The 27,263-nt window shown below is 42.4% G+C and overlaps 6 protein-coding genes and 2 non-coding genes across 8 annotated transcripts; 4 read left to right on the top strand and 4 right to left on the bottom strand.

The window, feature by feature from the left end:
* Nucleotides 1-4,241: 4,241 nt before the first annotated feature.
* Nucleotides 4,242-4,652, bottom strand: LOC138069426 (histone H3.1). Its single transcript, XM_068960722.1, has one exon. It carries the CDS (start codon nt 4,650-4,652, stop codon nt 4,242-4,244), a length of 411 nt encoding a protein of 136 aa, XP_068816823.1.
* A 1,209-nt stretch (nt 4,653-5,861) lies between these two features.
* LOC138069277 (histone H2B type 1-C/E/F/G/I) lies at nt 5,862-6,242 on the top strand. The gene has a single exon (XM_068960530.1). It carries the CDS (start codon nt 5,862-5,864, stop codon nt 6,240-6,242), a length of 381 nt encoding a protein of 126 aa, XP_068816631.1.
* Nucleotides 6,243-15,311: 9,069 nt separating this feature from the next.
* Nucleotides 15,312-15,722, bottom strand: H3C8 (H3 clustered histone 8). The gene has a single exon (XM_068960723.1). It carries the CDS (start codon nt 15,720-15,722, stop codon nt 15,312-15,314), a length of 411 nt encoding a protein of 136 aa, XP_068816824.1.
* A 1,801-nt stretch (nt 15,723-17,523) lies between these two features.
* LOC138098039 (histone H2A type 1) lies at nt 17,524-17,916 on the bottom strand. Its single transcript, XM_068994257.1, has one exon. It carries the CDS (start codon nt 17,914-17,916, stop codon nt 17,524-17,526), a length of 393 nt encoding a protein of 130 aa, XP_068850358.1.
* Nucleotides 17,917-18,309: 393 nt separating this feature from the next.
* LOC138069276 (histone H2B type 1-C/E/F/G/I) lies at nt 18,310-18,690 on the top strand. The gene has a single exon (XM_068960529.1). It carries the CDS (start codon nt 18,310-18,312, stop codon nt 18,688-18,690), a length of 381 nt encoding a protein of 126 aa, XP_068816630.1.
* Nucleotides 18,691-22,307: 3,617 nt separating this feature from the next.
* On the bottom strand, nt 22,308-22,619 carry LOC138069541 (histone H4). The gene has a single exon (XM_068960865.1). The coding sequence runs from the start codon at nt 22,617-22,619 to the stop codon at nt 22,308-22,310; it is 312 nt and encodes a 103-aa protein (XP_068816966.1).
* Nucleotides 22,620-23,536: 917 nt separating this feature from the next.
* On the top strand, nt 23,537-23,608 carry TRNAM-CAU (transfer RNA methionine (anticodon CAU)). Its single transcript has one exon. It is a non-coding gene; the product is annotated as a tRNA-Met (tRNA).
* A 1,283-nt stretch (nt 23,609-24,891) lies between these two features.
* On the top strand, nt 24,892-24,964 carry TRNAR-UCG (transfer RNA arginine (anticodon UCG)). The gene has a single exon. It is a non-coding gene; the product is annotated as a tRNA-Arg (tRNA).
* Nucleotides 24,965-27,263: the final 2,299 nt, after the last annotated feature.

Genomic DNA, 27,263 nt, shown 5'->3' with positions numbered 1-27,263 from the left:
TCAGTGAAGGATTGCAAAGGAAAAGAATATAAATTGTCAGGGGCTAATAACCTGTTCTTGTATAGAGGTAGTTGGTGCATGGAATTCAAGCAAAGATATCATAAACTCCAGTGGTGGGCAAAGAAATTTACACAAGTGCCAGAAATAAAAATGTGATCTTCCTTAGGTTTTTATATTATTTAAAAAAAATTTTTTTTTTTGCTGAGCACATGGGAGAGCTAAGATTTAAATGATGCCCTTAAAAGAAATAGAATGTTCAAAATAGCTTTTTTAAAATTCACACTTATGATACACCAAGCACACTGTCCTAAAGAGTATAGATTAGCTCAGCCAAGTGCTCCATCAGAAAATTTGAGATTATGAATGTCAAATTTCAGAACAATTTATTTTGTGGTAGCAGCACCAACAGCTAAAAAAAATCACACACCAGCATAAATGAACCTAATTTAAATTCAGTGGGCATATCATCACTAAAACAGGCAGAAGAAAGGAAAACATTGCTGTTTAAGGAAAACAAAACAAACACATCCAAAAAAGAACATTAATTTGTTAAACAAGCCTTGAAATCCACAGGAATACACAATAGCAACTCCTAAAGAATTCTCACATCTTTTTTTTACATTGTCAAATAAAATATACATTTTGAAATAACAAAATTCACAAAAAGTTGCTACAATAGTATCTAGAGTTCCTCTAGCCAATTTTCCCCTAATGGTGACATCTTATATAGCTATATCATAATATCAAAGGTGGTAATTGACACTGACAAAGTACTGTTAACTAGCATACAAGCCTTATTCAGCTCTCACAGATTTTCATATTGCCCCCGTGTGTGTGTTTGTGTGTGTGTGTCTGTATGTGTAGTCTTATGCCATTTTAAAAGATGCATCAGTTCATGTAACTATCACCTCAACATGGACACAAAACTATTCTATTATTACCAAGGAATGCGTCAATGTTACTGTTTCATAGTTACAACCACCCACATCTTTCCTGTCTTGGGGCAATCACCAATCTGTTATTCATCTCAGTATCATCACTTTGAGAATGTTATATAAATGGAATAATACAATATATATCTTTTTAAGATTGGCTTTTTTACTAAACATTACCCATGTAGACAGTTGTATGTATTAATATCAATAGCTTTTCATTTTATTGCTGAGTAGGATGCCATTGTATGGGTGTCTGAGAATTAATATGACCATTGACCAGTTGAAAGATATGAACTTGTTTCTAACTTGTAAATGCAGCTGTTATTAACAGTTTTCTTTCTCCCCAGCCACCCCCACACCATTTGGTTTGCTTTTAGTATCTCCTGCATGCCCTCTGAAAATTATATATTTTTTAAAAGGCAAAAATGCTGCTATGATGACTGGGTGGCTAACAGGACTTTCAGTCATCACATAGAAATCACACAGCATTGTCATTATCTCTTGAAAGTTTGTTTCAAGATTCAAAAACATTGCATTGAGCTATTCCAACTGTTTCTGAAATCTGACTTCTGGTTTCTGTAGCTGAGGATCTGCTCCACAACAGTCTGTAATGTTTATTAATTAAACTGTTGGTGTCCAGATCCTTTGGTTCCTTCCAGGGGAATAATGTTTTCATTTCTATGCAGAACTATTCAGTTAGGGCCTCGAGAGCCTCCAGTGTTGCTTAATCTCCCCAGGCTAGGAGTAAACCCAGCAATAAGGCTGAGAGTTCCCATTGCTAATGTCTATAAAACCTGACAGAATCCAGAAATCTTGCATTGCTCCAGGGTTTATCCTAGGATTCTGCCTTTGTTGGAAGAAAGTTGGGAGCTGTTGTCTCATCGGCTCTTTTACTGAGGGTTAATAATAAATGATGACTGCAAACTCTGCCTTAGTGACTACATCATGGTTTTCTTGTAGAATGCAGACACATTCTCCACAATCTGAGTTTTCAGTAACTTGCTGCAACAAGCTCTAAATTCCTGGAGTGTTGAACATACTTACTAGTCTGGGAATCCCACGGAACCAATGTTTTGGATACCAGATCTCTATTTTTAGTACAGAAAAGATGATTACATTTACCAAATGATGTACTGTTCAGCACAAAAACAAATGGATTAGCAGCAAAGTTGTCTCCAGTAGTACTCAGCATGGGTCCTTGAATATCCGTGTGTGTGCATGCCACTTTGCGGCTGCTCAAGGACCAGTGCTTTTTATCATATACTACATCATCCCTGGACTTTCTGTCTCAGGGACAGGAAAATGTCAATTATTTTGCCTGATCTAGTAATTAAATTACTACAAACAAAGCTAGTGAAGGTGGTGGATTTCCAGCTGAGCCATTTAAAATTCTAAAAGATTGTGCTGTTAAAGTGCTGCACTCAATATGCCAGCAAATTTGGAAAATTCAGCAGTGGTCACACGACTGGAAAAAGTCAGTTTTTATTCCAATACCAAAGAAAGGCAATGCCAAAGAACGTTCAAACTACCACGCAATTTCACTCATTGGCAAGCTAGCAAGTTAACGCTAAAAATCATTCAAGCTAGGCTTCAAAAATACGTGAACTAAGAACATCCAGATGTACAAGCTGTATTTAGAAAAGGCAGAGGAAACAGAGATCAAATTGCCAACATCCACTGGATCACAGAAAAAGAAGAAAAATCCCAAAGAAAATACCTACTTCTGCTTCATTGACTTCGGTAAACCCTTCGATTACAACAAACTGTGGAAAATTCTTAAAGAGATGGAAATACCAGACCACCTTACCTGTCTCCTGAGAAACCTGTATGCAGGACAAGAAGCAACAGTTAGAACTGGATCTGACCAACAGACTGGTTCAAAACTGGGAAAGGAGTATGTCAAGGCTGTATATTGTCACCCTACTTATCTAACTTCTGTGCAGAGTATATCATGTGAAATGCCAGGCTGAATGAAACACAAGCTGGAATCAAGATTGCTGGGAGAAAAATCAACCTCAGATATGCAGATGATACCACTGTAATGGCAGAAAGCGAAGAGGAACTAAAAAGCCTCTTGATGAGGGTGAAAGAGGAAAGTGAAGAAGTAGATTTAAAAGTCAACATTCAAAAAGCTAAGATCATGGCATGCAGTCTGAGCACTTCAAGGGAAATAGATGGGGAAACAATGGAAACAACGACAGACTTTATTTTCTTGGGCTGGAAAATCACTGCCAACACTGATTGCAGCCATGAAATTATAAGATGCTTACTCCTTGGAAGAAAAACTATGACAAACCTAAACAACTTATTCAGAAGCAGAGACACAACTTTGCCAACAAAGGTCCGTATAGTCAAAGCTATGGTTTTTCCAGCAGTCACATACAGATGTAAGAACTGGACCATAAAGAAGGCTGAATACCTAAGAGTCAATGCTTTTGCACTGAGGTGCTGGAGAAGACTCAAGAGTTCCTTCAGCAGCAAGATTAAACCAGTCAATCCTAAAGGAAATCAGTCCTGAAAATTCATTGGAAGGACTGTCACTGAAGCCGAAGCTCCAATACTTTTGGCCATCTGATGTGAAGAACTGACTCACTGGAAAAGGCCCTGATGCGGGAGACTGAGGACAGGACAACAGAGGATGATATGGTTGGGTGGCATCACTAATTCAATGGACATGAGTTTCAGCAAACTCGGAGATAGTGAAGGATAGGGAAGCCTGGAGTGCTGCACTTGATGGGACTGCAGACTCGAACATGACAGGGACTGAAAAATACAATTAAACTAAGATGACAGATAAGGGGTGGGGGTGGGGGTAATTTACACAGGTAAGTCACTTAGAAATAAGACCCAAGACGTAACCAAAGCAGGTTGTATATGATTTATACTTGAAGTGGCAAAATTATTTGCTTGTGTAACTTTCTTAGCATTTACTTCTCATAATGCATCCTATTATACTGGTTTAAGAATAGCTTCACACTGCTGCTGCTTATAGAGGAAGAGGACCACTATCACTATTTTCACGGTTTAAGAGGATCGCATTACGTTTCTTGCTGTTTATCTTTAAGGATTGCATTGGAAGCTTCAGGTGTCAATGTCCTGGTTTTTACATGAAAAGGAGGTTGCAGGTAACTGTCTTTTCCTAGGATTGGTACATGGAACACGTGGATTTATGCCCTGCTCCCACTTTGTTTTGTTAGGTTTTTCGGGAGATGATCGACTCCTTTGTGATACAGTTCTTCCAAATGAAGTTGTAGGTGGCTCTGAAAAGAGCCTTTGGGTTTGGTATTAGCACTTGGTGTCGACAATTTATGCTCTCTCCCCGCGGATGCGGCGGGCGAGCTGGATGTCCTTGGGCATGATGGTGACGCGCTTGGCGTGGATGGCGCACAGGTTCGTGTCCTCGAAGAGCCCCACCAGATAGGCCTCGCACGCCTCCTGCAGCGCCATCACCGCCGAGCTCTGGAAGCGCAGGTCGGTCTTGAAGTCCTGCGCGATCTCGCGCACCAGCCGCTGGAACGGCAGCTTGCGGATCAGCAGCTCCGTGGACTTCTGGTAACGGCGGATCTCGCGCAGGGCCACCGTGCCGGGCCGGTAGCGGTGCGGCTTCTTCACGCCGCCGGTGGCCGGCGCGCTCTTACGAGCAGCTTTGGTGGCGAGCTGCTTGCGCGGCGCCTTACCGCCAGTGGACTTGCGGGCAGTCTGCTTAGTACGAGCCATCGCGATGGATTGGATAGACTGTTGCAACTCAAGCCCGGCTCTTGTTGCTCTTATTTATAAAGGCGAAATCATCCTGATTGGTCCGAATCTTCAAATTTCGCGCGGTGAAAGCAGAAACTGGATACGCCTTGTGATTGGCTACCAGTTCTCACTTTCGAAAACCTTTATCTTTTGATGTCCTGTATTTTCTCTGTAAATTGTCCATCTATTCACCCTGTACTTTATGAGCTTTATATTTACCTTAATTAGTGTTAATCCCTTTGTTCGCGATTAAGTTTGGGAAGAGACAAAAAAGAATGTTCCACAGATCCGAGCCCTTTCAAAAACTCCGTTTCTGAATGTTATTGATCGAGTCCAGCTTCGTCATTTATCAGAGATTATAATTTTGAATAAATGTTTTATTTTTGCAATGCAAGTATCGTATTACAGAATTTCCAACTCTTCAACAAACATTGCCATCACTTCCAGACACTTTGTTCCTAAGAAACATGAAAATACTACCGCTGTTGAAATGTGACGATGCTGCTGCTGCTGCTGCTGCTGCTGCTGCTGCTGCTGCTGCTGCTGCTGCTGCTAAGTCGCTTCAGTCGTGTCTGACTCTGTGCGACCCCATAGACGGCTGCCCACCAGGCTTCCCCGTCCCTGGGATTCTCCAGGCAAGAACACTGGAGTGGGTTACCATTGCCTTCTCCGACGATGCTGAATCTTGGTAAATCTTAAATGTTTGGTCAAGCCAAACTGTAAATGCCAATGGCTTAATTTTTAAAACATTTCAGTATTGAGCAAAATTTTATGTTCTTTTTCCTACAATTACTAACTCGGTAACTTAATTTTGGCCGAAAACTAGAATCATAAATTTATATTGGGCTTTTGTCTCTTTAGGTCCACATCGAGGAAGAAACAAGGCTCACAAGTAGATATTTATGTACAAAACATTAATCCTTTGCGCTGTTTTGAAACGGAAACTTTTTTTTTCTTATCTGGTGGCTAGGGATATCCAGGGTTCTTTCCAGTTCAACAGCCAATCAAGAAATACAATCTAAATCGCCTTATTTGCATACAACGTTTCTACTGGCTGAATTGATCCAATCAGCGATCTCGACAGATTAAGCATTATTTGCATAGAAGCCCTACAAATATAGGCCGGCACGATAAGCAGCATTCTTTTAGTTTTCTCGGTCAGTTTATTGTGTCTGACGTTCTTCCATCATGCCTGAACCAGCTAAATCTGCTCCTGCTCCCAAGAAGGGGTCTAAGAAGGCGGTAACCAAGGCGCAGAAAAAAGACGGCAAGAAGCGGAAGCGCAGCCGCAAGGAGAGCTACTCCGTGTACGTGTACAAAGTGCTGAAGCAGGTCCACCCGGACACTGGAATCTCCTCCAAGGCGATGGGCATCATGAACTCCTTCGTGAACGATATATTTGAGCGCATCGCAGGCGAGGCATCGCGCCTGGCGCATTATAACAAGCGCTCGACCATCACATCCAGGGAGATCCAGACCGCCGTGCGCCTTCTGTTGCCTGGGGAGCTGGCCAAGCACGCCGTGTCCGAGGGCACCAAGGCTGTCACCAAATACACCAGCTCTAAGTAAATGTTTCTAGGAGCTGTCAAACCCAAAGGCTCTTTTCAGAGCCACTTACATTTTCCCAAAGGGCTCTAATACTGGATATTGTTTTAACCTCTAGGAGAAAAGTAATGCTGAACTTCAAAGTCGGCTATGTTAACGAATTTGTGATTTTAATTTTTCAGAAAATTTCCCTTTTTAGTAGTTATCATAACTAGGTAACTTGATCAGCTCAAAAGAAATCGGCTATTTCAATACAGAAAGGCAGACCATTTCTATCTAAACTATAAACCTCCGGGGACTGAGGCACAACAGCTACTAACCTCTTTGCCCTGAGCAATTAGCAGTTTTATTTGCCTGTTTCCCTTGTAGTTAGATGTGGCCTCTGGTTGAAGTCCTAACAATGGGACAAAAGTAAACCTTTACATTTGTGGGTCTGGGGCATGATGATAGCCTCCCAGAAAGACTACACACTCTTTCTCTTCCCAGGGTAAAGGTGTTTTAGAAACTGAACAGGGCCAAACTAATGCTAACTCCAGTGTTACCAGACCAAGACTTAAGTACAACTTTGGCTTCTCTAGAGATAGAATTTTTACTGTTCAACCAGAAATTGGCTCGTCACCAGTTAGATAATCAGACTAACAGACCCCTTTCATCCCCTAAAGCAGCAGTCTCCACCGTTTTTGGCGCCAGGTATCGATTTCATGAAAGACAATGTTTCCCCATACTGGGTGGGGGGATGGTTTGGGGATAATTCAAGCCCATTGCTTTTTTTTTTTTTTGGAGGCGGGGAGGGGATGCTGTATGCTCACCTTTTTTTAATTGCTCATTTTTTTCTTTTTCAAAAAATTATTTTAATTGGAGGCTAATTACTTTACAATATTGTAGTGGTTTTTGCCATACATTGACATGAATCAGCCATGGGTATACATGTGACCCCCTATCCCGAAACCCACTCCCACCTCCCTCCCCATCCCAGCCCTCAGGGTCCTCCTAGTCCACCGGCCCTGAGCACCCTGTCTCATGCATCAAACCTGGACTGGCCATCTATTTCATATATGGTAATATACATGTTTCAGTGCTATTCTCTCAAATCATCCCACCCTCGCCTTCTCCCACAGAGTCCAAAAGTCTTTGTGTCTCGTTTGCTGTCTCACATGTCGGGTCATCATTACCATCTTTCTAAATTCCATATATATGGGTTAATATACTGTATTGGTGTTTTTCTTTCTGACTTGCTTCACTCTGCTCCAGTTTCATCCACCTCATTAGAACTAATTCAAATGCATTCTTGTTAATGGCTGAGTTTCCATTGTGTATCTGTAGCACAGCTTTCTTATCCATTCCTCTGCCGATGGACATCTAGGTAGCTTTTATGTTCTAGCTATTGTAAACAGTTCAAGCACATTACATTTAGTGTGCACTTTATTTCTATTATTACATTAGTTCCACCTCAGATCATCAGGCATTAGATCCTGGAGGTTGGGGTCCACTACACAAAAGAATGGCATCCTTGCAATAATCAACCCACTTTTCTTCCTAGTATAATTTCCCTGTTCCTGTTCCTTTCTGCCTAGAAAAACCTTTCATTTCATATAGTTCCTCAGAACTCTTTTCTGTCTGCTAGATTGGCAGTTGCCAGATCCATGAATCACTGAATAAAACCAATAACATTTCTAACATGTAGTCCGTGGAATTCTTTTTTTAACATGTGAAAGCAATGTGTTAAGATAATTGAGATACAAAGATAAAAGGACACAGGGGTGGGAGCATCATCTTTGGTGGGCCGATGGTTAAGGCTCCATTGATTCCACTGCAGGGGGCACAGGTTCTATCCCTGGTCTAGAAGTTAAAAATCCCATGGCCAGGGGAAAAAAAAAAAGGCACATGGGCTCCAGAATCACTGCTTGGAAGAAAGAGTTGCCTGCTAATCTAGAATACCCTTTTGGATCTCACAAAAGCAGAGAATAAACTTGCAATAAGCAATTAAGATTATCAGTTAAATAAACCAAAAGTTGAGAATTATGTTTTATTCAGCAGGTATACCAAGGACTGAAACCCATGAGACAGCCTCTCAGAAAGCTCTAGGGGACTATTCTGAAGAGGTAAGGGAGAACCAAGATATATAGGAGTTGGGGGTGGGAAGAGGGAAGCAGGTACTTGAAACATCAAAAAATAACTGTTAATTAAAGAAAACAGACATTTCAAACTAGTGAATTTTTCATACTTTTCTATGTCTGAGAAGATCCAAGAATCTGGGCTCATTGAAATCATCCCTTTGATATGTAACTTAACTACCTAGGGCCAGTATCCAATTTTTCTTCATCCTGAATCCACTCAGGGTACACAGTTGTGGGGTTGGGGTGGCAGTTTCAGAGGCTTAAGTCTAGATGGCTGCCAGATCCTTTGTTTACTGATACAGCAAGTGACATTCTTCATCCACAAAGTTTGGAAATTTATCTTAATATACCCTCCATCCACCATGATAATCTCTATTTTCTAAAAAGAAGTTCAGTCACTTGTTGCTGGATCTCAAAGCTTGTAGAACCAGACGGCTAGCAACATTCTTTAGTTGGCAAAGGACAGAGAAAATTTTCTTCGAAGACAATTTCATAGTTATTTGGCAAAACCTGAACAACACCAGTTTCCTGTCCTTCCTTGAACACTACTTCTGAAAAATGAGAGTAATTAACAGCCTATACACCCTAATGAAAGTCTCTGCATTTGAACTGCAGTCTCTCCCAATAGGAAGGGTTCAGAAGATACATGATATCTTGGTTCAATGCCAAGATTCAGTTACAGCTTAGATCAGCACTTGATAAAATGCATCATTTTTATCATAAATAAAATTTAATTTTGTTTTCTTTCCAAAAATCATGGGTTTGGCCATCAAATCACCACCATTTTGAAGGTTTTCGTATGGAATTCTATTAGCCATGAGCCAAAAGATGAACAGTTTTATTTATATTTGGAGACTCATTAGTAATTATCCAATATAACCTTAGAAAATGTACTTTTACAGTGTAGAAAGCCTTTTTAGAAATATTACATTTGAATTCTCTTTTTTCTGAAAAGTAAAATGATGGTAGTGATTATTTGGAACCTCAAAATATCTTACTTTTGGGACTTCCCTGGTGGTCTAGTGGCTAAGACTCCTTGCTCCCAATGCAGGGGGCTCAGGTTCCATCTCTGGCTGAGGAACTAGATACCTCTGCTGATAATAAAAATCTCTCATGCTGAAGCTTAAAAAAAAAAAAAAAAGAAAAGAAAAGAAAAAAACCACCCATGTGCTGCAACTAAGATCCATTTGGTTAAATACCCTTTTTAAATCTTACTTTTCATTTTAAATAAATTGTCACAGAATTAGTACTCACCCTAATGACTAGTATTCTTGAACTGGCTGGCAGTCGTCTCCCTGGGGTTAGTACTCATCTATTTCTGCTCTGGCCTCAGTTTATTTTCTGTGTTGGGGCCAGTGTGAGGAAAGCAGGAGAGACTCCATCTTGAAGCCTGTCATCTGTCTTACAAACTGGATATGACCTGGGCCTGAACCCTGCCCAAGAGTGAGGAAGCCACGGCTAGTGAAAGCCAGGTCTTCTGGAGACTTCCCTCCCTACAGATGACAAATGGAGATTGTAGTTGGGGTCAGGTTGCCCCTGTTAGATTAACCATGCAGACATGCCCCCTGATGTATAATAATTGTTCCCCCTCTTTAACCTTAATTGTTTGTTTTCCTAGCACCTACTTGTAAAACTCAATCATATACAACAAAGAGGTTGCTAACAAGCAACCAGTCACATAGTAGGGGGTATAAAACTGGACCTCTCAGAAACATCAAGGTCCTCGTTGGGAACTGATTCCTCTTGGACCCGCTGGCATAATAAACTGTACTCCAATGTCTTGAGTGTCTTCCGAGGTGTGTTTTGTGACTCCAGATTCCACAACATCTGAATTGAATGTATTCAGGAAACTGGAGTAAGACTTTTGGTGGGGGGGAAATGTGTAAACTCATTGATGAGCTATCCAGAAACTCCAGCTTGCGAAAGAAGAGAAAGTTGGTTCTATCTAGTTGGACCTGTGGCCCTCATTCCAAGTAATGCTTCCAACATGGGACCTTCGCAGTCATTGTTTCCTTTGTGAGGAATGATCTTTCTACAGAAGTATGAAGATCCCACTCCCTTCCAGATTTCATGCCACTGGCTTTCATGTCTCATCTCAGTTGTGAAGTCTTCCCCACTTACCCTATTTAAAATGGTAACTGTCTACTACTCATCTCCCACTCTATGACAGTCCCTAATCCCCTTGGACTCTTTATGTTTTCTTAATCCTCTTGACCTGCCAAAATACTGTGTTTGTCTTTGATCATTTTCTGTCGGTGAGCTTCACACAGAAGGATCTCTGCCATGTTATGCACTGTTCTTTCCAGCACCTAGAACATTCTTGAGCACACAGTAATCACTCAAAAAGGTTTTGATAAATGGATGGGTGAGGTAAAAGGAAAATATGCACGTAACACAAAATACCTTCCATTCTCTAGCCCCAGAGATAAAATCCATGACAGATTTAACAAAATGAACCACTATAGAAGGTATTCCCCCTCACTATGCTTCTGTTTCTTCATCATAGTATTTGAGGTAACATGGTCCCCCCAACCCACAGAGTTATTGTGAGGATTAAATTAAATAATCCATGCAGAAACTCAGTTAGACTTTGACTTTATAAAGTCACAAATCTTTTACCAGCTGGACAGCTCCAAAGGCCATTATTGTTAGCATCACTTTTTGGCAACTGACATAACAATCAAGAGTGCTATATGGAGCACAGCTTGTGTTCAGCCAGATCTGCTACTGACTGAAGGACCCAGTGAAATAAAGCTGGACAGCTCACCATTTTACATTATACAGAAACTCTTTGCCTGGTTCTGAAAGACATTTGAATTCAAGTTTGGTACCTGAGAGCAAACAATTTGCCTGTGGTTATAAAACTAGTAAATTGAAGTATTATGCTATGAATCAACTTTAACTCCAAAGGTTTATATTCTATGAATAATTTTCTTTTTTCTCCCTAACTATAAATCACCCAGATCAGCCTCTATTTGCAAGGTCTGAATAGCACAAAATGAAGAAAACTGGGCTTTGATTTTTGTGCTGGAGCGCAATTGAGCCAACTAAGAACCACTCCAGTATTCTTGCCTGGAGAATCCCATAGACAGAGGAGCCTGGCAGGCCACAGTCCATGGGATCACAAAAGAGCTAAACAGGACTGAGCACACAGGCAGTAAGAATACAGCAGAACCTGGTTAAATGAGAGAAAAGGACCCAAAAACTCCTGTGTTCAACTTCTCTCAAGTTCTTCCACATCACTCAGAGCAAATGCTAAATTCTTTACAGTGGTATACAAGCCCCTATAGCATCATGGTTCTCTTCATTTCTCTGCTTTTTAATCTCCTCCAATGCCCAGCCCTTTCCACATAGCCACTGTAGCGCTTCAGCATTTCTTCCTCCTTTTTCCCCAGCTTGCCTCTTCACCTTTCAATGCTTTGCTGGGATAACTAGCTTCTTAGTGCCATCTTCATTGGTTACCTTATCTGAATTTCAACTCTCCATAAGAATCCTTATTCTTGCTTTATTGCACTCACTTATTACATATGATATTTATCTAATTTATTGTTTATCCCAGAGTCAAATATAAATTCCATGAGAGCAAATAATTTTGTCTATTTGGGTCTCATCTGAGTGTATTTCCAATGCACAGAATAGCATCTGGTACTGTTATAAACTCTTATCAATCTTAGATGTTGTTTGTTGAGAGTTATCATGACATCATAATTAGGTTTTAAAATGGTAGATGTATATTAAAATGCTACCAGAGGAAATGATATAATTTCCTCAACAGTCATCAAGGCACCAGTCAAGGTAGAAGAGGTATAGATAAAACATATTTGCCCAGTGTTGGTGATGTTGAGGATGGGTAAACTTTTATCTAGTGGAGGTGATGGAATTCCAGTTGAGCTATTTCAAATCCTGAAAGATGATGCTGTGAGAGTGCTGGACTCACTATGCCAGCAAATTTGGAAAACTCAGCAGTGGCCACAGGACTGGAAAAGGTCAGTTTTCATTCCAATCCCAAAGAAAGCCAATGCCAAAGAATGTTCAAACTACTGCACAATTGCACTCATCTCACACACTAGTAAAATAATGCTCAAAATTCTCCAAGCCAGGCTTCAGCAATACGTGAACTGTGAACTTCCTGATGTTCAAACTGGTTTTAGAAAAGGCAGAGGAACCAGAGATTAAACTGCCAATATCTGCTGGATCATGTAAAAAGCAAGAGAGTTCCAAAAAAACATCTATTTCTGCTTTATTGACTATGCCAAAGCCTTTGACTGTGTGGATCACAATAAACTGTGGACATTTCTGAAAGAGATGGGAATACCAGACCACCTGACCTGCTTCTTGAGAAATCTGCATGCAGGTCAGGAAGCAACAGTTAGAACTGGACATGGAACAACAGACTGGTTCCAAATAGGAAAAGGAGTACATCAAGGCTGTATATTGTCACCCTGCTTATTTAGCTTCTATGCAGAGTACATCATGAGAAACGCTGGTCTGGAAGAAGCACAAGCTGGAATCAAGATTGCCGGAAGAAATATCAATAACCTCAGATATGCAGATGGCACCCCCTTATGGCAGAAAGTGAAGAGGAACTAAAAAGCCTCTTGATGAAAGTGAAAAAGGAGAGTGAAAAAGTTGGCTTAAAGCTCAACATTCAGAAAACGAAGATCATGGCATCCGGTCCCATCACTTCTTAGGAAGTGGATGGGGAAAGAGTGGAAACAGTGTCAGACTATTTTGGGGGGCTCCAAAATCACTGCAGATGGTGACTGCAGCCATGTAATTAAAAGAAGCTTACTTCTTGGGAGAAAAGTTATGACCAACCTAGATAGCATATTCAAAAGCAGAGACATTACTTTGCCAACAAATGTCCATCTAGTCAAGGTAACGGTTTTTCCTGTGGTCATGTATGGATGTAAGAGTTGGACTGTGAAGAAGGCTGAACACCAAAGAATTGATGCTTTTGAACTGTGGTGTTGGAGAAGACTCTTTAGAGTCCCTTGGACTGCAAGGACATCCAACCAGTCCATTCTGAAGATCAGCCCTGGGATTTCTTTGGAAGGAATGATGCTAAAGCTGAAACTCCAGGACTTTGGCCACCTCATGTGAAGTGTTGACTAATTGGAAAAGACTTTGATGCTGGGAGGGATTGGGGGCAGGAGGAGAAGGGGATGACAGAGGATGAGATGGCTGGATGGCATCACTGACTCGATGGACGTGAATCTGAGTGAACTCCGGGAGTTGGTGATGGACAGGGAATCCTGGCGTGCTGGGATTCATGGGGTCGCAAAGAGTCGGACACGACTGAGCAACTGAACTGAACTGATACTTCCATATATTCTCAAGTGTCGTGTAATAAAGAAAAAATTGAGAATGAAATTATATGGGTGATGGGAGATAAATTGATAAATAAATTTTTTTAATACTATGGAAAAGTCTTTAAAAGACCATCCGAAAACCCAAATAGGACACTGTGCTGATATGTACAGGAAAGACCCAATGTGAAGACAGAGTCAGACACGACTGAGCAACTAAGCACAGCACACACCACAGGTCTAGGATAATTCTTCTTGAAATATCCCTGAAAACCTGGTAATGTCAACTGCTGAAAGCAGCTCCATTTCTCAATATGCTGTTGGCTGTGAAAGTTGCTTGGTCGTGTCTGACTCTGTGACCCCAGGGACTACATACAGTCCACGGAATTCTCCAGGCCAGAATACTGGAGTGGGGAGCCTTTCTCTGCTCGAAGGTAGTAAGTCGGCGTCTGTCTAGGGAAGTAGAATATGAGTACCTTCTACTACCAACCCAGGGATTGAACCCAGGTCTCCGACAATGTGGGCAGATTCTTTACCAGCTGAGCCACAAGGGAAGCCCATTTCTCAATATAGACTCACAATCTTAATATAGACTCAGGTGTTATGTGCAATTCCTTGAGAGAAATTTCAATTTATATAAATAAATGTAGTTTGCAAATGCTTACTCCTGGTAAGAGTTCACAGTATGCTTTTCTTGAAGAAACCAAAAATACCATCCCTCACCCCACTCCAGGCTTTCATTTTTTTAACATGACTGACAACGACTTCTGAAACTAGCATTCATAAATCACCTTCGGTGAACTTCGTACAATGGAGACTGTGACTCAGTAGACCTGAGAGGGGTCTGAAAACCTGCCATTTCGAGCAAATTCCCAACTGATGCTCATGCTGCTGGTCGCAGACACTTTATGAGTGGTGAAATTGTAGAAGTCAGCATGGCTCTGGCCTTGAGTATTGGCACCAATAAGCTTATCAGAAATACTGATTGGGTGATCTTTTATATAAGTCTCTGTCAGCAAAACAGTGTCCTGACTGCTCTCTTGTGTAAACGACCTTTTATAGGGAAGCCAAAACTGTCTCACTTTGAACCTGGCTGTGATTGGAACTGAGCAAATTGAGGCTTCAGAAACAGGCAGCAAAAACAAATGCTCTACTTTCTCAGTTGTCAATGCCCAAATATGTGAATATAGCTCTAAAAAGAATAAACAGCAAACCCACAATCACCTCCACCCAAATTCAGGCTTTTGTTTTCTATGCCCTCAAATAACCCAACCTGACACTAACACCACGCGAATTATAGCCCTTCCCCAAATACATAACACGACTTAAGTTTAATAACTCCCCAGTTCACCTGCATAAGGTACTCATATTCTACTTCCCTAGACAGACGCCAACTTACTACCTTCGAGTAACTTTTGCACACTACCTATCGACAGAACATAAAGCCAACCAAAGGGAGCAAGTTAAAACCGAGTAAACCTTTTTGTACGTTCATAAGGTACCCCAAAGTAATACGCTGATCATTTAAAACTGTCCAATTTTAAACCTGCTTGCATCCCAAACCAAAACACTCAAGACGCTCAATTTTAAATGACAGCTGTTTCAAAGAAATTGTGGGTGGCTCTTAGAAGAGCCGTTTTCGTTGGAGTGAGGCAGTTGTGGAAGCTTTACGCCCTCTCCCCGCGAATGCGGCGGGCAAGCTGGATGTCCTTGGGCATGATGGTGACGCGCTTGGCGTGGATGGCACACAGGTTCGTGTCCTCGAAGAGCCCCACCAGGTAGGCCTCGCACGCCTCCTGCAGCGCCATCACCGCCGAGCTCTGGAAGCGCAGGTCGGTCTTGAAGTCCTGGGCGATCTCGCGCACCAGCCGCTGGAACGGCAGCTTGCGGATCAGCAGCTCCGTGGACTTCTGGTAACGGCGGATCTCGCGCAGGGCCACCGTGCCGGGCCGGTAGCGGTGCGGCTTCTTCACGCCGCCGGTGGCCGGCGCGCTCTTACGGGCCGCCTTGGTGGCCAGCTGCTTGCGCGGTGCTTTGCCGCCGGTGGACTTGCGGGCAGTCTGCTTCGTACGAGCCATGGTGATAGAAAGGAACAAAGATGAGATATCGAGAAAGACATTCCGTTTATATATACTCAGAAACAGTCTGATTGGTCTTACTCTAGTTCAAAACTCCCGCGAAACAAATCCATTGGCTGAAGAGTCACTGAAGTGATTGGTCAATTTCTAAAGATTCTGATTGGATGAGTTAGTTCACTTTTCAATCCTTCCTTTTGTTGAAGTCTGCTATCCAAAGGAGCTAATATCCTAGTTCTAAATTCACGGCTTCTCAAACTGTAAATAAGGAACCACTTGGACATCATGAAAGATGCCTGTTCTAATTCAGATCTATGTAATGGGGCTGAAATTTTGAGGATCAAGCTTTAGAAACAGGTTTATTTGTATTCTCTTTTTTTTCTCAGTGGTTAATTTTTCTGTTCTGAATTTACATTGCCTTGGACAATCACTTCCTAGCTCCACTAGGAAATCACAGGGAAAGCGGCAGGCCAGAAGTGAGCGGCAAAAATGCGAAGAAAAAAATCATTGACTTTCCCGTGATGGCCGAATGGGATTTATGCTTCAGTTTGCTATAGCAGAAACTAGTAACCTCCATTTTAGACTCTATTCTTTGAGCCCACTCTGACAGATGGTTTTCTTTCTTGCTTAACCGCACTTTGAAAATGATTACTTTATGGTTATAATTTACTATACACTTGGTGTTTACTTCTCCGAAAAAACACACTTCTGTGAGCATATTTCACTCCAGAAAGTCTCGGTACAATAAGCTCAAGGACCACCAGAGACAACCACTCGGGCCTAACTTAACCAGCGTAGCTAATTTTGAAATTTCCCTGTGAAAAAGAGCACAAACTTGCATCCTTACCGATGGCCCTTTTTCCCACTCCTGGACTGTAGTTTTCCAGTAGTCATGTATGGACGTGAGAGTTGGACGATAAAGAAAGCTGAGCGCCAAAGCATTGATGCTTTTGAACTGTAGTGTTGGAAAAGACTCTTGAGAGTCCCTTGGACTGCAAGGAGATCCAACCAGTCCATCCTAAAGGAGATCAGTCCTGAGTGTTCATTGGAAGTACTGGTATTGAAGCTGAAACTCCAATACTTTGGCCACCTGATTTGAAGAGCTGACTCATTTGAAAAGACCCTGATGCTGGGAAAGACTGAGGGCAGAAGGAGAAACGGACGACGGAGGATGAGATGGTTGGATGACATCACCGACATTAGTTTGGGTAGACTCCGGGAGTTGGTGATGGACAGGGAGGCCTGGCATGCTGCAGTTCATGGGGTCGCAGAGTCAGACACGACTGAGCGACTGAACTGAACTGAGATTGTGTAAGATTGAAAGGCAGTCAAAGCAATAAAAACTACCATTTTCTACTACACCCTGTCTCCAGGTTTCTATTCGGCACCAGTGAACAGAAATTGATTTCTTTGAAAAGCCCGCACTGATCCCAGAGGTCCTTTCGTTTTGCTGTTTCAAAAGACGTAGCCTGACATTCCAGGCTACTACCCGTATTTTTTGGCACAACAGAAACCTTTTCTCTAGATAAACAGCCACTCCAGCTTTTGTAAACCTTACCCTTACTGTTGAAACTACCCATTTTCCTGTGATTCATTTCCCTGAATCACATTTAGAGCAGTCCCGTCAAGGAGAAAGGATAACTTCGCGTGAACATGCTGTAGTACCTATACAGTAGCTTTAATGTAACTATTATAACGCAAGACGAAGTACTGTTGTTTACGAACTCTTTTAAATTTGAGAATGTGGATGGCTCTTAAAAGAGCCTTTGGGTGAAAGGTTGTAGCGACACAGATCTAGGTAGCTTCACTTGCCCTTGGCCTTGTGGTGGCTCTCAGTCTTCTTGGGCAGCAATACCGCCTGGATGTTGGGAAGAACGCCACCCTGAGCGATGGTGACTTTGCCCAGGAGCTTGTTGAGCTCCTCGTCGTTGCGGATTGCCAGTTGTAGGTGACGCGGGATGATGCGGGTCTTCTTGTTATCCCGGGCCGCGTTGCCCGCCAGTTCCAGGATCTCGGCAGTCAGGTACTCCAGCACCGCTGCCAGGTACACCGGGGCCCCAGCACCGACCCGCTCGGCATAGTTGCCTTTGCGGAGCAGCCGGTGCACCCGGCCCACGGGGAACTGGAGCCCGGCCCGTGAGGAGCGGGTCTTCGCCTTAGCGCGTGCTTTGCCGCCCTGTTTTCCACGACCAGACATAACGAGACACCAGAAACAGGCTAAGACCCAGGAAAATGGATCCTGAAAGCACAAGAAGCTAGGTAATTATACTCTCTGGCGGTTTGGTAAAACGGCCTATGCGATTGGCCAAACACAAATTCAAGCCAATCAAAAGCCAGATCTGAAACAACACTTGCTAATTTGCATAGGGAGTTTGTAGTGAAAAGGTCAAATTATGTAACGGTGAGCTAAGGGAAGAGCCAATAAGAGTTTGAAATAAAGAGCCTATCAGGGGTTAGGATTTGATGAAAAGACCAATCATAAATTGTAATTCCTGCCATCCCACATTTGCATATAGGCCAAACAAATACTAAGATCTTTGGTCTGTGGGCGTATTTTCTGTTCGCCTCCTGGGCCTGTTTGTGTTTTGTGATGCCTGAGCCAGCCAAGTCCGCTCCTGCCCCTAAAAAGGGCTCGAAGAAGGCGGTGACCAAGGCGCAGAAGAAGGACGGCAAGAAGCGCAAGCGTAGTCGCAAGGAGAGTTACTCCGTGTACGTGTACAAGGTGCTGAAGCAGGTCCACCCGGACACCGGCATCTCGTCCAAGGCCATGGGCATCATGAACTCTTTTGTCAACGACATCTTCGAGCGCATCGCTGGCGAGGCGTCGCGCCTGGCGCATTACAACAAGCGCTCGACTATCACATCCAGGGAGATCCAGACAGCGGTACGCCTGCTGCTACCCGGGGAGCTGGCCAAGCACGCGGTGTCTGAGGGCACCAAGGCCGTCACCAAGTACACCAGCTCCAAGTAAATTTCGTCATTTGAAACAACGCAAATAACTCAAGGCTCTTTTAAGAGCCACCCACTTTGTCTCAAAGGATCTGTAACTTTCCGGACTGTATTAAAGTGGCTCGGTCAAGCAGTGAGAAAGATTATATACAACCATCAGGGCTAAAGGTTCTGACCATTGTGTGAGGAAAAATGTCTATACCCCAACCACTAATGCCAAAGAAGCTAATTTTGAGCAGCGTAAGCCTGACAGCAAAAGTTTAATTTGCTGCATATTAGCCACGTGTCTTTTTGCAAACATCTCTTAAAAGATAGAATGCCAGTTATTCTAAGCTGGCCATTTTTAAGAAGCAGGAAAATATCTTAATACTTAGAAAAGTGGGTGTTCCCTAAAGACGTTTACATTTATAAATAAATAATCCAATTGTAAACGTGGTTTCCTTGCTTTACCGGGAAGAAAATGTCCAAATAGAATCTGCTTTTTATGGAAAAGGACACTACTTAAATCTGCATAACAACATCCTGGTTACCTTTGAAAACAAGTGACTACCTACTCCCATCATTTTTTTTTTAATTTGAAGATGGTATTTTAAGGTAGTGGCTCAGGCATTTTGTAGTCTTATCAGGTTTACTGGGGATCTCCAGTGTACAGAGGAGGTAATACAAATTAGGTGTTTCGGTTTGTCTGTCCCTGTTAATATATCTTGTATCAATTAGACCAGACAAAGAATATGGAAAGAAGGAAGGGGAAATTTTTTCTCCCTATATCTACACAGACTTTTGTGAACATTAAATGTTACTACATTTTATAATAGTGCTTGTGAAGGAAATTCCCTAAAGCCTACATATAATTAAAGCATTTCTCACTTTCCAAGGTTAATTGTAAATACAGTTTAAAACAGTGTATTCTGGAAAACAAATACGTACATTTAAGAAATAGATAAGCATGGTTAAAGAAGAAATCCCCCAGCGCATTTAGCCTCTTTGACCGCTAAATTTGAACATGGTACTTAAACCCTTTGTGAGCATTTCCTTACCTCTAAAATGGGAATAATAATTAACAACTACCATGTGACATGGCTGGGGTGATCAATAAAAGAGCCCTTAGGGTGGTGTTGGCACAAAGAGTCCTCTAAAATATTAGCTGTTGCTAAAGCAGCTAGTTGAAGTTCCAGGAAGTTGCCCTCAGGTCTGCCCACTTTAGAATCTCAGAATTCTGAGGCCTTGAACAAGGCAGTGAGCTGTAAAGACTACTAGCATTTAACACCAATTAGGATTCCTTGTCTGGCATTGCAAACAATACAAACCTCTTCTAACAGGCCTGCCCCTGTTGAAAAAACAATTCTCTTCACTGAACTGTTTTGAGGACAACTTAGTGCCTGTGACTCTTAAGTCTTCCCTGCCTTTGATGGCTAGTTCAAGCAACATATGCGTCATTTTCCAGGGAATTTTCTCGTATCTTTTAAATAGTCAGATGTGTTGGGTTCCCAGGCCATAAGCAAACTACTCACCTCCATTTGCCTCTCAAACTTGGTCTCTTTTTTCTCCACACCCCCTTGGCCTCCCTCTGCCCGCCAGATAACTTCCTTGCTACCTCCAGTCGTTGCTACTTAGTCCTCCTTCCATTTGGAACTTCACTTTCTCAATCTTTTTTCCCCAAGCATCACTTACAAGTAAAGGCTTCTGGTGATGCTGGTTTAATCACTACATCATGTCTGACTCTTGTGACCCCATGAACTGTATCCCACCACGATCCTCTGTCCACAGGATTTCCCAGACTAGCATACTGGAGTGGGTTGCCATTTCCTTCTCCAGGGTATCTTCCTGACCCAGGGATCAAACCCGCATCTTCTGAATTAGAGTCAGATTTTTTCCCAAAATCTTCCTATGTCATTTAAAGTAACATCTCCTTCCTCTACACTATACAGTTTTTCCCAGCTTCAGTTTTGTTCATAGCACCATCTAACAAACTGTTTTACCTGTTTTGTCTGTGCCCCTTCCAACAAAATATAAGCTCCATGCACTTAGAAATACTGTTTTGTTCACCGTTGTTCACTGCTATAATTCCATAGTATCGAACAGTGCCTGGTACATGCCATGCGCTCAATTTTGTTTGTTAAATTAACATCATCGTATGAATTTATCTCCTCAAATCAGTGCCTTAGCTCCAATAACATCTGATTCTTTCCATATTTAAACACCAGAGCCCATATCTTTAAAAGAGATCGCATTGCAAATGACTCCACTGATTTCTGGCTTTCAAAGTATCACCCTACAAGCTACTTGCCGGCCATAAGGAGGAGAAATCAGATTTAAAGAAGAAACTATTAATAATTATCCTAAACCAATGACTGACCTAGAACCTACAAAATCCCCTTAACAAGTGACCCTGATGTACAATAGTATTTACATACAATGATCTATAACCTGTTCCTTGACAAGAAAATTAATGTTATATCAGTCAAATCTAGGGAAAATCACTTCTACTTTGTAGGTCATACAGGGTCCAGAAATCAAGGAAAATAACCCCATTCAGGAAACAAGCCAAACCAGGACATTTTATAGGCCAGGTCTACATCAAATCAATGTCAAAAAACTGAGATTCAGGAAATCTGGAGAAAACGTGTATCAATGTATTAAGAGACCTGAGACAGAACAAAAGGGAAGATTGGCTCTCTAAGACATTTAAGGTATAACAGGGATTTGTTCATGTGCACCGACTATTAGGTATTTAGTTAGGCAGTGAGTATACCGGTAACTTTTTAAAGCAAACAAAAACAATGCATACTTCCTTTGAGGTAAATAATCCTGATGTCTGTATAGTACTTTTTTAAATGTTTACTTAATCTTAAACCTAAGTGCCATTCATGTTGCTCATTTAAAAACATACTTCCTGTCGACTTTTTAAAATTTTTCAAACAGGAATTCAGACTATAGTGTCCTCTATACCTAATACATGGTAGCTCTCCCGGCGGGTCCATTGTAATTGTTCCCCCAATGCATGGGTACAAGTTTTAGTCAGCAGAGCCCAGCAGCAGCGCCACAGACCAGCCGAGCCCAGGAGCGCGCCGCCGCTGAGGGGAAGACCCGCCCTACTCGTGAATTCGCCTTTGTTCCGAGTCGCGCTTCCCGCCGCGGGCGCGGGCTTTCTTTGTTCCTCTGCCTCGCCGCCATCTTGAGCACAGGGCACCGCCGGGGGAGAACCAGGCATCGCTACATCGCGGTGAGTGTAAGCCGACTTCTCTAATAAAGTACCGCGGATACTCGATTCCAAATTCGAAATATCCCAGAATTAAAGAAATCTTTCTGGGGTAAACAGTCTCACAGAACTTAAATGCGCCGAAGTTATTTTTAAAGCCACAGTGAACTTGCACCTCTCTAAAACTTCCTTCGTGCACTCGGTCATGTTTGACTCTGCAATCCTATCCATGGTATTATCTTTGACAAAAATACTGGGGTGGATTGCCATGCCATTCTCCAATGTTAAATTCCGAGAGGTGGGCTTTGTTTAGCGAAAACTGAGCATGTGAGATATCCCTTGAGAAACAGCAAGTGCTAGCCAGCTCTTTCATCGAAACATGTGGGCGGCCCTGAAAAGGGCCTTTGGTGGAAATATTAAGAACGCCGAAAACCGGCAGCTTAACCGCCAAAGCCGTAGAGGGTGCGGCCCTGGCGTTTCAGCGCGTAGACCACATCCATGGCTGTGACAGTTTTGCGCTTGGCATGCTCGGTGTAGGTGACGGCGTCGCGGATCACATTTTCCAGGAACACCTTCAACACCCCGCGGGTCTCCTCATAGATGAGGCCAGATATGCGCTTAACTCCTCCACGCCGGGCCAGACGACGGATGGCGGGCTTGGTGATGCCCTGGATGTTATCGCGAAGAACCTTGCGGTGACGTTTAGCGCCACCTTTTCCAAGGCCCTTCCCGCCCTTGCCGCGTCCAGACATGGTAAAGCTGCCAAGGGGACTTCCAAAACAGCACCGACAAAGCAGCGGCAATTCCCTTATATGAGCGGATTCCGGACCGAAGTGAGAACCGAAAGCGCTTTCGCGGGCACATTCATTTAGCCTGCCAGCCCGCCCCTCCCCTCGTGACCCAGTTCTGGGTGACGTCACGACAACTTAGTCCCCGCCCACCGAGCGGGCCCTTCGCTGAGGATTCTCCGGTGAGTCTTCCATCCCTAAGCAGGAATTTTCGAACGCAATTTGAAACTGGGTCAGACTAAAGAAATTAACATTTTTTACTTATTTTCTTTTGCTGCTTAGGATGCTTTGGGACGGTTGCACTGGAGCCTTGGCCCACATGACCGGAACTGCTGTAACCTTCGTTGGAAATGAGGGCCCGGCTTTACCTCCACGTTTACGGGGCCTTCAGCACTGCTGCTCCGTCCCGGTAACAAAACCCCTTCAAATCGAAACACCCCTCCAGAGGAATTTAAAAGCTTCAAGACCTCGCCTTTTCTTTCACCGAGCCAAGGGAAATCTAACCAAAAGATTTTTTCCCCAAAGGCAAATACATATGGTTGGTTAGCGATTCTCCGGTAGAAATCTCGGCAGCCGCGCGAACCAAAGTTCCTTTCACGTCTTATTTTCGTTTTCTTCTCTGATTATTAAAACTTGTGATTCTGATTTAATTATCTAACCGTTCCTCCTGCGCTCAGTAACTTAACTCCGTATTAATGTTTACTTTTCTACTCCTTGTTTTCTCTGATTCCGGTAGCGACATTAATCCAAACTGTTCCCGTCTTGTAGCCAAAGTATAGAAATAAATACCCCTCCTCGCCCCCGCCCTTACAGTTTTCTAAAGTTAGAGGCGTGCTTCAAGTACAGTTAAGGGTATTATTAGTAAGACGCGTAAGTTGTAAAGCAGAGTGGCGCAGCGGAAGCGTGCTGGGCCCATAACCCAGAGGTCGATGGATCGAAACCATCCTCTGCTAGTTTCAGCTTTTTCTGAACTGCTAGAAAATACCCTGAAAATAAGTGTGAAAACCGTTTCCGTGATTTCTTCTGTTTGCCAAAGTAACCGTGTTATTATTGTCTCCAGTTTTCATGACAGCGATCATTGTCTTGTGATGCTGTGAAAGTGCTGAATTAAGAGAGGAGGAGTGGAAGCCCAGATCTTGTTATGCTTCCTTCTATTCATAATCCAGAAAGCCCTGTTTGTAAGAAATTGAGACCTTGTAGTTAAAGTGACAAACTAAAAATCCCCTGGGCCATCCCTGCGCAGATTCTTTGCAACTACTAGAGTTTTAATCTTTGGAGTAAATAAGTAATTGTTTGAGACAAGAGTGCAGAGTTTGGTGACCTTAATTGTACGCTGACCTCAGAAGACCACTTCCGCCGCTATTGTAAATGTCTTTACCCTCTACCTTCCTTTTCAACCTCTAACAGAACTATTCTCTATGCTTATTTTTTAAATATATGTGTGTACTGTTTTATATATTTTTTCCTCTCTCAGAAAGGATTCCTGTTCAGATATTTATGTTACATACTATGCTAGGAACTAAGAAAACTCATTAAGTGGCCTACAGCGTAGACATGCTTTTAAAACAATATGTAACTATGTACAGTACACGTGTGTACAGTACAGATATTTCTTTAAAAGATTGTACACTAAGTGCAACGGGGGAAAGGGAAAATGATGTTTCCAGTAGTCCTATGACCACCCAGTAGTTGGTGATTCGCTGGAAGGATTCACATGAATCAAGATATATCCAAGGTTAAGATTTATTACAGCAAAGAAAAAAAGTGTAGACACAAAAAGGAAAAGATATACACAAGCAAATACTAGAGAAGCCTTCCTTGTCCTCCATCTTCAAGGATGACATGGACGTTCTTTCTTACTTGAGTGGAAAAGTCATGAAAAGAAAGACACCAATCATGCTCAAAAATCATTTTTGCAGAATTTCCAGGCCAATAATTTTCTCAAAGATAAGATAGAGTCTCCAACAAGGCTGTGCATATGCAACGTTTTGGCATCCTTTATGTGCCATATACTCCCTCTATGGAGTACCCAAGACCGAAATAATTGTCAGTTCTTCTCTTTCACAAGGCGGTACTCCTTGGCCCCAAATAACCCCTGTAATCTCGAATTTCCATTTTTCTAAAGATAGGGCTCGGGTGGCTCTGGGACAGTTGCCTTTTTGACATTAAGTAGCTTTCACGATTCAGGAGGAGACAGAAAATTTACTAAGTGTCTCAGGAGACCTGTGTCCTTGGAGACCACGTGGCCTAACGGATAAGGCGTCTGACTTCGGATCAGAAGATTGAGGGTTCGAATCCCTTCGTGGTTAGTTTTGACTTTGCACTCCAAAGATACAACCTCTTCTCTGTTAGTCCTGAGTTTGGGCTGCTGGAATCTGTCACTGGTTTCCACTCTTCTCCTGTCTTTTCCATCTGAACTTCTTTTTTTTCCTTTGGTTTTATTGCTGTCAAAAGGATGAGAACAGGTTTTATTCAAACAGAAATTACAGAACAAAATATTAAGGTCATTAAAAGAGCTGGACTGTTTGCAAAGTGTATGCAAACCGGAAGGCAGAGAAGATAACCACAAAAAATATACAAAAACTTATTTCTGTACCTAAATAACTGAATTTAGTAATAAGTTAGGATGAAGAAAACTTAATTTCCAATGTCGAGTTCTTAGTGAAACATATGATGTTCCCAGATTCAAATCATATGGAGGCTTAGCTCTTTTCTATTAAACATATTCCTCTTTCTCTGTTTTTTAGAAACAATAGAAGAGATTAGCACATTTAAAATTTTCTTTTGTGTGGGACTCTCTTCAGCCCTATGGACTGTAGCCCACCAGGTTCCTCTGTCCATGGGATTCTTCAGGCAAAAATACTATGGGTTGCCATCTTCCCAACCCAGGGAGGCAGCCTGTGTCTCCCTCTGTTACATTGCACCGGGGTAGCAGGGGTTTCTTTCCCACTGAGAAGCCCCAAATAATCCTTTAATGTGTATTAAAAGAAGTGACAAATACCCTAGATATATTCTGCCTGGACAGTTTTTTTTCCTCCCATGTCAATATCATGCACACACACGTATACATATACACATATACAGTATCCTGTTATTTCATGATTATCTGTTGAATGTTTACAGTGTGCAAAGTTGAGGAGACAAGGATCTAAAAGGGTGGTACCCCTACAACCTTATTCTCAAACAAGGTAACATGGGGATGGAGAGGCAAGAGGGTTAAGACTGACTGCTCAGATATCCAATATCTGTGATTATTTGTTGGAGAAAATTCAAAGATATAAAAAAACATATACCAATTCCTCAAGACTCCACTTTGGCCTCCAATCTGAATCGTTGTTTCCTCGGTTTTTATTTTCCAAATAAAATGGGTTATAGTTTGTGAGCCATCTTTGAACCACATGTACCACATAAGCCATGTCTTATAAAATTCAAAATCAGATTTTACTGCAAAATTTGTACTTCATAGGTCTCAATCCTCATGAGCCTTTGGAAGATCTGCTGACCTATGACCTTGGAAGGATTTTCCAAGTTTCAAAACTCATAATCCCAGTCACTGTATTTGAACACATTAGAAAGACCTTATCCCCTTAACCTCTTGCTTGGTTCCCATGAACCTTAGTAAGGAAAAGTTGGTTATATGATTTTTTTTTTTTTTTAGCAAGCAATTTGTCTGGTCTCTACCTCGGTTTTCTCATCCATAAAACAGAGACAGGTGATGAGAGGGAGGATTTTCCAAAAGATCATCTTTATGGTCCCTTCAAATTTTGTTATTCCACACCATGTACTCAGCTCTTTGCTATAGTTTTCCTGTAAGGTAAAAGAAAAGAGGGGAACAGATGAGATTTTGTGGGATTATGTGCTAAAATTAACATATAAGTGGCAGAAGATGATCAAAGAAGGAAGGAAACAGAGCCTGAAACTCCTGGAAAAGATCTTTGACTAAATTCATTCATACAAAATACAAAAAGGAGAATGATGGTTTCATTTGAGAATTCACGGAAAAGGTACATTTGATATGCCTCTTGCAAAAAGATTTTGCCACCAAGGAGTAGAGACTACAGGCAGAAGTGACTGCATGAGCAAAAGCAGAGCGTGTGAACAGTTTCTACTCCTGAAAGCAGGGACCAGGGGTCAGGTAAAGTTAGAGTCTGAGGAAGAGACTGGGGGCCACCGCGGGGCGGGTAGGGAGTGAGGAGGTGTAAGGAGAGAGTGCCTTGGACCTGGAAACGTGCTGCCTGGGATTTAAATGGCAAATATATATACAAAAACTGCAGAGACAAGGAACCATGGCTGGAGAGCGGTTGGGAGCAGTGAATGAAGAGAATGGCCCGTGGTTCTCAACCCATCAGTCACCTGTGGTGCCTGCAACCACAGAGACGTCACCCTCGGCTTTACTGATTCAGCTGTGTGAAGGTGTGGCGGAAACGAGGACATTTTGAGAAAACTCCCTGGTAGTGTGTAATTTGCTTCACTGTTTGGAACGCAGGCAGGAAGGAGGCGGCCAGCGGGTTGGGCAGGGTGTTAACAGACAACGGAACTCCGAAGGCCCGGAATCGGTTTTTGACTCCGGTGGAGAAGCAGTAGAATCAGTGAGCACACCTGAGCCTG

This window comes from Capricornis sumatraensis, chromosome 22 (genome assembly GCF_032405125.1).
Source record: "Capricornis sumatraensis isolate serow.1 chromosome 22, serow.2, whole genome shotgun sequence".
In the NCBI taxonomy this organism is placed as follows: Eukaryota; Metazoa; Chordata; class Mammalia; order Artiodactyla; family Bovidae; genus Capricornis; species Capricornis sumatraensis.
This window is presented reverse-complemented; position numbering and strand designations above follow the sequence as displayed.

Coding starts and splice junctions, on each gene's coding strand:
- LOC138069541 (XM_068960865.1), bottom strand. CDS start 22,619: ATGTCTGGACGCGGCAAGGGCGGGAAGGGCCTTGGAAAAGGTGGCGCT.
- LOC138069426 (XM_068960722.1), bottom strand. CDS start 4,652: ATGGCTCGTACTAAGCAGACTGCCCGCAAGTCCACTGGCGGTAAGGCG.
- H3C8 (XM_068960723.1), bottom strand. CDS start 15,722: ATGGCTCGTACGAAGCAGACTGCCCGCAAGTCCACCGGCGGCAAAGCA.
- LOC138069276 (XM_068960529.1), top strand. CDS start 18,310: ATGCCTGAGCCAGCCAAGTCCGCTCCTGCCCCTAAAAAGGGCTCGAAG.
- LOC138069277 (XM_068960530.1), top strand. CDS start 5,862: ATGCCTGAACCAGCTAAATCTGCTCCTGCTCCCAAGAAGGGGTCTAAG.
- LOC138098039 (XM_068994257.1), bottom strand. CDS start 17,916: ATGTCTGGTCGTGGAAAACAGGGCGGCAAAGCACGCGCTAAGGCGAAG.